Source organism: Astyanax mexicanus, chromosome 5 (genome assembly GCF_023375975.1).
Source record: "Astyanax mexicanus isolate ESR-SI-001 chromosome 5, AstMex3_surface, whole genome shotgun sequence".
Classification (NCBI taxonomy): domain Eukaryota; kingdom Metazoa; phylum Chordata; class Actinopteri; order Characiformes; family Acestrorhamphidae; genus Astyanax; species Astyanax mexicanus.
In genome coordinates, this window is record NC_064412.1 from 53317469 (window position 1) to 53326688 (window position 9220).

At 38.0% G+C, this 9220-nt stretch overlaps 1 protein-coding gene across 1 annotated transcript; it reads right to left on the reverse strand.

The window, feature by feature from the left end:
* Window positions 1-4283: 4283 nt before the first annotated feature.
* Window positions 4284-8842, reverse strand: pou4f1 (POU class 4 homeobox 1). Its single transcript, XM_007244121.4, has 2 exons — window positions 8496-8842; window positions 4284-7315 (listed from the first exon to the last, which is right to left on the reverse strand). Exons 1-2 carry the CDS (start codon window positions 8610-8612, stop codon window positions 6290-6292), a joined length of 1143 nt encoding a protein of 380 aa, XP_007244183.1. The 5' UTR covers window positions 8613-8842; the 3' UTR covers window positions 4284-6289.
* Window positions 8843-9220: the final 378 nt, after the last annotated feature.

Genomic DNA, 9220 nt, shown 5'->3' on the forward strand with positions numbered 1-9220 from the left:
AGGATAATGGTAATAATGAGGATAATGTAAATTATAATTGTAATAATGATGATAATGGTGATGATGCGAGTAATGGTGATAATGCTTTTAATTTGGTTGGTAATGGCAATGAATCCAATTGTAATAATAGAGTAATGGTGCGGGTAATGGTGAAAATATTCAACGATGAGCTAAAGTTGATGAGAAGGGTGATAATGATGAGGTAATGATGATTAGGATGCTGGTAATTATAACATAATGGTGATGCACATGTAGTGATTGAGTAATGATGATCTTATTAGTGACAATGATTATGTAATCAAGAATCAGAATATAGAGATGTAATTTAGGGTTAATGATGGTGATCATGATGTTAACAATTATGCTAATTGTGATGATGAAGGTTGGTGGTGAGGGGGATCAAAAGGATGGTGATGTTGCTGATGATAGTTAAATATTTAAATACCTGATGATAGGTAAATATTTAAATAATAATGATGAAAGTAATGATATGTAAGGACCATAAAAAGATTTTTATAATATAATTGAATGAACATAATGAAATGTAATACCTTAGCATAAGGCTGTTATTATTGTTAATGATAAAGTTGAAATTTTAAGACAATAATGGTGATGACGTTGATAAGGTTGATAAATATTATGCTAATAAATACTTTATGATGTAAAACAAAATTCAATGATGACCTGCAGTTTCCAGCCAGAATGACTTAGATTAGATGGTAAAGGATAATGTGCATCATGGTGATAATGAGGATAGTTATGATAACGGCATTAATCATAAAATAATGAGGTAATTAATTAGGAATGGAAATTAAGATTTAAAAACAAGGTGATGATAATGAGATAATGACTAAGAGGAAGTCCTTTAACATTAATATGAAGTCACGTGCCTAATCTTTAAAGGGGCGTGGGAATTGCTTGGATGTTTTCTGTCTCTTGATTGTGTCCACTTGTTCCGCTTGTTGGATTTAATAGATAAATAATTAATACATAAATTAAATTACCCTCCTTTTCACTTTATTTTATTTTTTCCTGGATTTAAACATTAAGCATATCAAATTTTACACATACATTTTGTATCAAAGTATCGTGAGCATACACTTGCAGCATGCTTTAACCTTTAATTGCGGTGTTTTTTTTTGTTTGTTTTTTTCAAAATGCCAGTTTCTTGCCAGAATGTAAGATTTTGTGTTTTGCGTTGATAAACTAGTTTATGAAATATTACACACTTAAAATAATGATTTAAAGCTTATTTTTAAAGCATGTAAATTCTGATATGAATTTAACAAAACTTTACAAATTCTATTTGTTAATAATAACGATTTCTTTTTTTTTTTCTTAGTCGCGATCTCGTGCAGTAAGGTTTTGTTAAAGCGTGTATCCTGGCTGGGTTTTAGGGGTGTGATGTTGCTGAGTTGTTGATGAAAATTTCCTGATTAATAGATCCACGTGGTAAACTGGCTGACATATGGCGCGCGGGCAGCTGTATGGACCTGCAGCATCGCCGCGGGCTCCAACACATTACAGCCTTTATCCAGCACAGCCACAGCGCGCGCGCACCAGCTTCAATAATGCAGCACGCGGAGCTTCATCTGGTTTGTCTTGGTGCTGAAACTCAACACAGCTAAAACACTGGAGTACTGTAATTTTGTATTGAATATACAGTATTAAAAAGTCTTGTATTAAATCGTTGTATTAAACAGTAACAGTAACATTACGAAATACTGAAGCTAAAACAATGCTTTACTGAAATGCTATAATATTGAAATAATTAAAACTAAACTAAGTAATAAAATAAGAAAATACTAAACTACTGAAACATTGACATAATAATATACTTTGCTCAAATACTGACATACTGAAATAATAATGTAACACTAAAGCAGAGAAAGACTACATTCCTGAAATGCTGAAAAAAACTTTATGTACTAAAACACTGAAACACAGTGTGAGTTTTTTTTTTTTTTTTTAGTTTATTACCACCATTTTTTATAGGTCAAAAATGATCATACATGAAACATTAACATTATTCAGACAATACAATTAATATAGTATATATAATAAATATATAAACCATAGAATGTAGAAATTGTATTGAGTTATTAATAAAATGTTAAGTGACCGCATGTTTAGTCTGCCAGGAGGAGATGTAATGTTTGGGGTGTCTCTGTCTGCAGTGGTGAAATACTGAACCTTCTGAATGTCTCTGTCCTCGGTAGTGAAATACTGAAACTTTTGAATGTCTCTGTCCTCGGTACTGAAATACTGAAACTTCTGAATGTCTCTGTCCGCAGTTCTGAAATAAATACTAAACCCATTGAATTTTCCTCGTCGGTGCTGAATCGCCGCTCTTTTGCTCCCTCAGTGCATTTTGAAATTAATTTTTTTTAATTTTTACAAGCTGAGCCTAAAAATAGAGGAAACAAACTTAATTATAAAATCATAATTATTACCATACATAAAATACCTAAAATGAGTTTATTTCTGTTCTATTGAATGGATTAGTTTTATTTTACAAAGCTGTCCTTACAATTCCAGTTAACATTATTAATATCTCATAGCATACGACGACTACTACTACTACTATTACTACTGTTACTACTACTACTAATACTAATATCACTAACAATAATAGTTATTTAAAAAAATAATAATAATTTTACATTTAGCCATCTTGTATTCTTTTAGATTTTCTTTTTTCTTAATGTCAAGACAACACCCTATTTTCATAATATTTTTCCCAAAATATCTTCACTTCAAGTAAATAAATAAATATATATAAAATTGTTCTTACTCACAGTGAGCTACATTCGTCGCCAAAAGCCAAACTGGAGTAATAACCGCTCTGCTTTTTCTGTCGCTTCTTTCTTTTCTTTTCCAGCTTCTGCAGCTGCGCCTGTCTGAAGCCCGAGAGCTGCTGAAAATATTGCATTTTATATCAGCAAAGCCCGATTAATATTGCATCACCTACATTTAACATTTCTCTGTATTTTAAAGGGAAGTCTCTGCTGAATCTACTGATCCAAAAACATCAACAGAAATAAGATCAGAAACACAGCGGCGCGCTGACCAGCGAGACTAAAGGAAAATAATTCATTTATTTATTTAAGAATGAATTTTGAATTTTATTTTGGTGATTTTTTTTGGCGCTCTGTTTTAAGCCCCGCTGACTGCGAGCTGCTGCTCTCCTCCTTCATTAATTCTTTATTATGAGGGGTGGAGGGAAAACCCTCGAGCTTCCAGATTCTCCTTCAGAGAGGAAGCGCGAGCGAGCGCGTCCACACGGACTGAAGCAGCAGAGAGCGGATCTTATCCAGCTTTTAAATATAAAAATATAACTGTAAATATCACTGTTCGCTGCTGCCGCGCGAGCGCAGGTCAGCCCCGCTCGGTCTAGATTGAAGGGAATATATCATTCACTGTAGCGCGCGCGTGTCAGAACATGAGCAAAGAGCACGAGCACAATTTGCAGGACACGTTAACACCCCATTAGGACCCTGATAATAATTACTCAGCTTTTAATTAGGCTTGTGTTGTGTTCGCTTTATTAATTTTCCAAATCTCAGAGCATGAATTATTTAATAAACAGAATCAAGGGTATTCAAATTTAATGGTTACACGGGATCAGTGTTTTAAAGGCTTGTTAACAAGCCGTTATTATATTATTATTATTATTATTATTATTATTATTATTATTATTATTATTATTATTATTATTATTATTAGTAGTAGTAGTAGTAGTAGTAGTAGTAGTAGTAGTGTTGCATATTTCACAATGGGTTTTATACAACTGAGTTATATAGTGTTATATGAGTCAGAACGGAGTTAGGTTTTGGTTCATATTAATAACAACTATCTATCTATCTATTTATCTATCTATCTATCTATCTATCTATCTATCTATCTATCTATCTATCTATCTATCTATAATGCTTAATGTAAACTGGTAAAATAAATAATATAAATTGAAAAAACGAGTTATTCTGCAGAATTACAGATGTGTTTAAAAAGATTTAATGCACCACAGTATAACAGATTTTTTTTAAAATACAAATAATGCAGCACTTGGGCTCAACATGTCTCGCTATGTATTAATAATAATAATAATAATAATAATAATAATAAGAAGAAGAAGAAGAAGAAGAAGAAGAAGAAGAAGAAGAAGAAGAAGAAGAAGAAAAGCTTTAGAGTTTGAGGTATCTGTATAACAGGGTGGCGGTAACAGGGTTGTTATAACAGGGTGGTAATAAACAGCAGTAATAAATCTAAGAGCAGTCGTGTGGTGTGTTTTTTCTGCTTTATTAGAAGACCCCAGGCTGTGTCCGCTGGGTTTGGCTTACAGAACAGAGAAGGAAGATGGACAGAGGGACACACACAGGGAGGAAGTGCGCATGCGCGCAGGTGAGACAGACTCCGAGCCGGACAGGTGCACAGGTACGAGTGACGTCACACGATGCACGCGGCGGCTGCATGTAAACATACGTGTGCACAAAATAAATGACTACTTACACAACATCGTTTTTGTAGGATTTTTTTCGTTGTTTTTTTCCGAACAGTAACACGACAAACAGCGCAGTGGGTGAGTGAGTGTGTGCGTGCGTGAGTGAGTGAGTTTGTGTGCGCGTGTGTGATTGTGTGATAGTGGGGTTTAGTAGTGCTCCTCATTGAATGCATAGTGTTTGCACTGCAAACCAAAAAGTACAGAAAAGACGTAAATCTCCGTATAAATCTCTCCGCTCCATTTCTCCTTTCAGACGTTTGATGATCGACGCATGCGCGCTAAAACTCTTGTATATAAACCCAATAACACATTCAATCCTGATTTGCAAAATAACTGGGATTAAATCGATTTATGCACGGTGAGAGCAAAAATGTCATTCGTACTGATATATACATACAAAAGCATTTCAATATATCTAAACAACCTAAATGATAATAATAATAATAATAATAATAATAATAATAATAATAATAATAATAATAATAATAACAGACTTTGAAAAAATTAGATTATTTGTATGGTATAATTGTAACAGACAAACAAATAAATAAAATAAAATATAATAACAATATTAAATAATAGATTTCAGTGCAATTTTAAATCATTTAATCAAATACAGGAGGTGGCTGCCACCTTTAAAATTCTGACTGAAAACAAACGCATTCTCTCTCTCGTTCTCTCTCAAAATTTCACATTCTCTCTCTCTTTCGTTCTCTCTCTCTCTCTCTCTCTCTGTCGTTCTCGCTCTCGCTCGCTGATAAAAACGTTTAAAACACTGCATGAGAACATTTGGTCAGTTCAGACGCTGATGGATGCGATCTGCGCGTGACAGATCAATGAAATCCCCATTACAGACGAAACAAATACACAAATGAATCAATCGAATGCCATAGGTCGATTAATGACGAGGGAGAACAAGACAGGAGAGTTTTAAAGCATGAGGTAATCCTTCAATGGCTATTTCATCACTTCAAAAGGAAAACACAAAAAAAATGTCGTCGGGGAGAAAATTAAATACATAAATAAATAAATAAATAAAATTAAATAAATAAATAATTTCAACCCAACCCTGCATCTGTTCGATTGGGTTTGGAATAAAAGGCATTGCTGAGATGTGAAGGACAGTTTTTTGTATGTTTTTCTTTCTGTCTGTTTTAAGTTCGTTCAGTTAAAGTTCTCCTCCTCCTCGCATCACCTGTAGTGAGTTTACCTGCGGTGGATTTGCATACGTCACATTCACCAGCAAGAGGGGACGTGAAGGACAAAAAAAATCGTCCAGTTCAAAACGCCCTGCGTCCTCCTTTTGGTCCCCAATCAAACTCAGGCAGGCAGGAAGGAAGGATGTGTGTTTTTGTTTTGTGTGTGTTCATGTGTTTACACTGACATAAAGTGAAGTCATTGAACTGACATAATTCAAATGTGTACATCCACGTGTTTCATCCATGTGAAAAGAACAGCTCCTGTATGCAAAGGTGAGCAGATGTGTAGTGGAAGTAAAAATGCCAGCTACACTGAAGAGTGGATTTCAACGAACTTCAAATAATATATTATAATAATGACATATTAATAATAACAGTAAAAACATATTGTAACTAATAATAAAGGTGCAATGAACTGATATATTAAGGCAAAGAGTGTATTTAATTCAAGTGGTAATGGAGTACTCATTTAAATCAACTCAGTTCAAAGCATCACTTCACTCTGTGTTTATTTATGTGTGTTAATGTGAGTGAATGTCAGTGTGTGTGTTTATGTGTGTGTGTGTGTGTGTGTGTTTTGTTCAGTTCATCAGTGAGCAGCTGAAAATTTCAGCCTCTTTTGTTTCTGTCTTTGGTTGCAAAACCAAACCCTCACCACATTCTTTTTCAAGTCTAGCTTTTCTGCAATGGCCGCTATTTTCTCGGATGACGGCCTTGGCTGGACTGCAAAGTACGCCTCCAGTGACCGTTTCTCAGGAGCTGCTATGGACGTCCTCTTCCGTTTTTTCTCCCCACCATTGAAAATCTCAGGTTTGCTCATTTTTTCTCGCTGTGCTCCCTCCGCCTCCTCCAGCCAGGCCTGCAGGATGGGCTTGAGGGCGATCATGTTGTTGTGGGATAGAGTGAGGGACTCAAACCTGCAGATGGTACTCTGGCTCAGTGAGCCCACGCCTGGTATCTTGAGGTTGGCGAGGGCACCTCCCACATCAGCCTGAGTTACCCCTAGCTTGATCCGCCGCTGTTTGAAGCGTTCTGCAAAGGCCTCCAGTTCTCTGGGGTCAGTGTCTGAGTCGGTTATGGTAGGAAGGCCACTGCCAGGAAGTCCAGGGCCACCCTGTGGCACTCCGGTGCCCGCCGAGCCCACAGGGTGATGCCCAGGCAGAAGGCCATGATGCCCAAGAGGTGAGGTCATGCCCATGGCGGCCTGGTGCGAGAGGTGGCTCAGGCCGTGCATGTGGGAGTGCGGGTGAGCCGGAGTAGAAATCAAACTGGCACCTCCTCCACCCCCGCCACCGCCTCCCCCGCCACTACCTGCTCCTTCGTGCCCACTGGGCATCAGGGTCAAACCTGGGGAACCAATGTGCTCCATGAGGTCCGGTGGGTCTAAGCTCTGCGCGTGAGGAAGATGGTGGTGATGGTGGTGGTGGTGATGATGGTGCCCGAGAGGCACGGTGGACGCAGACGAGCATGGCACGCTGTTCATGGTGTGGTATGTGGCGTCCGGCTTGAAGGGGCCATGGGACTTGCCCTGCGACACAGCAATGTCCACTGCGGCCAGGGCCTCGGCACGGGCCAGTAACGTCTCATCTAGACTGGCGAAGATGTTACTCTGCAACTGACCAGATAAAAACACCATAGATAAGAAAAATGCCAAATAAAGTAAAATACTGACTATATAAAAGCATGCACTTACACAAGAGAGAAACAGAGAGAGTGTGATCAATGCTTTTTAAAGCATGTGTACAAAAGGCAACAAGAAAACAAGAAAGAAAAAGAGAAAGACAAGAAGGAAAAATTCTGCTGTTTAGAGGCATACATAAAATGACTGATCTGACAAAAACAGAAGAAAAAATAGGGAGAGAAGAAATTAAGAAATAGGGAGAGGGAAGGAGCAAAAGAGAGAGGCAAAGAACTTGACAGTTTTGAAATTTATCAAGACAAATACATTGGAAATAAAATGGAAATAGTGAAAAATTAAAATATTGTTAAAAAAAGAGAGATTTGGAGCTTAAAAACATGCATAGATAAAAATTTAAAGATGAAGAGAAATAGACTTTGATGCACATCAAAGCTTTAGATTTACTGATACTGATATAAAGAAAGAAGTAAAAAGAAAATTGAGATGGGCAATCAATTAAAATACTTTAAAAAGAGAAAGCTAGAGAAAGAGGGTGACAGATTATGCTGTTTAGTAATGTTTTGAAGGGTAAATACACAGGAAATATATGGGGAAAAGGAAATAAAGAAATAAACTAGAAAAGAGTTTTCCAGTTTACAAACGTGCATGTATAAAATTAAAAATGATTAGATTAAGTAAATACAGTAGAATAGAGAGAGCATGCATAAAATTAAAAGTAAAGAGAAAAAGAGAGAGAAAGAGAGAGAGATGTGTTTCGCAATTAATTATTTAAGATAAATTCACAGAGAAAAAAACGGAAAACAGAAAGGAAAATGAGTTTTACAAACATGCAATCAAAAAATAAATGTAAAAATTCGAAATAAATTTTTAGGCGGCGCCTGCACTCATAGAAATTGAATTAAATTGAATTGGAGAAAAAAAAATAAAGTTGTAGATGCGCGCGTGCGGCCTCGCGCTCGGAAAAGATCACAAGCATGCAGATAAGGATAAGTATGATGGAAAGATGGAGAAAAACATGAAAAAAAAACATTAAAGGAAGAGAGCGCGGTCGCTCGCACGCACGCGCGCACGCTCGAGCGTGAATACAAACGCACTCAGACACATGCGCGCATCCACACACGCGTACACACACGCTCAGCCACGCGCGCTTGGTTACCTGTGGAGTCTGCAGGCACGCTCTCCGGATGGCCTCCGAGCTCGAGTGCAGGGTGGTGTACTTGTGCTCGGGCAGGCTCGCGTGCATGAAGTGCTGCTTACTGTTCATGGACATCATGTTTGCAGTGTGTATGTGTAAATGTGTGTGTGTGTGTGTATGTGTGGTGTGTGTGAGCGCGTGTGTCCCGCTCGAGGATGAGGAATAAAGTGCAGCAGTAGAAGAGCGCGAGGAAAAAAAGAGCGCGAGGAGAAGAAACGGAGCGCGCGCTGTGTGAAGTGGAGCTGCAGCGGCGCGCGCGGACCAGTCCCAGTGCTGCTGCTGCTGCTGCGCTGAGCGCGCGAGACACTCACAGAAACACCTGAACACACAGAGAGAGGGGGAGGAGCCACCGCCTCATCATATCGCGAGAGGAAGAGGAGGAGAGAGAGAGAGAGAGAGAGAGAGAGAGAGAGAGAGAGAGAGAGAGAGAGAGAGAGAGAGAGAGAGAGAGCGCTGGTGTGTGTGTGTGAGTGAGAGAGAGAGAGCAAGAGATAATGGGAGAGCTACAGAAAAAAGAGAGAGAGAATGGGAGGAGAGAACAGACTAAGAGAAAGTGAGAGAGAGAGATAGAAAATAAAGGGGGGAACGAAAATAGATAAAAGGCAGAGAGAGACATACAGAGAGAGAGAGAGAAATGGATAGAGGGAAAGAGATCACACACCCTTCTCGCGAGATTTTAAGCACTG

Coding starts and splice junctions, on each gene's coding strand:
- pou4f1 (XM_007244121.4), bottom strand. CDS start 8,612: ATGATGTCCATGAACAGTAAGCAGCACTTCATGCACGCGAGCCTGCCC. Junction 7,316..8,495: donor CGTGCCTGCAGACTCCACAG/GTAACCAAGCGC, acceptor TTATCTGGTCAG/TTGCAGAGTAACATCTTCGC.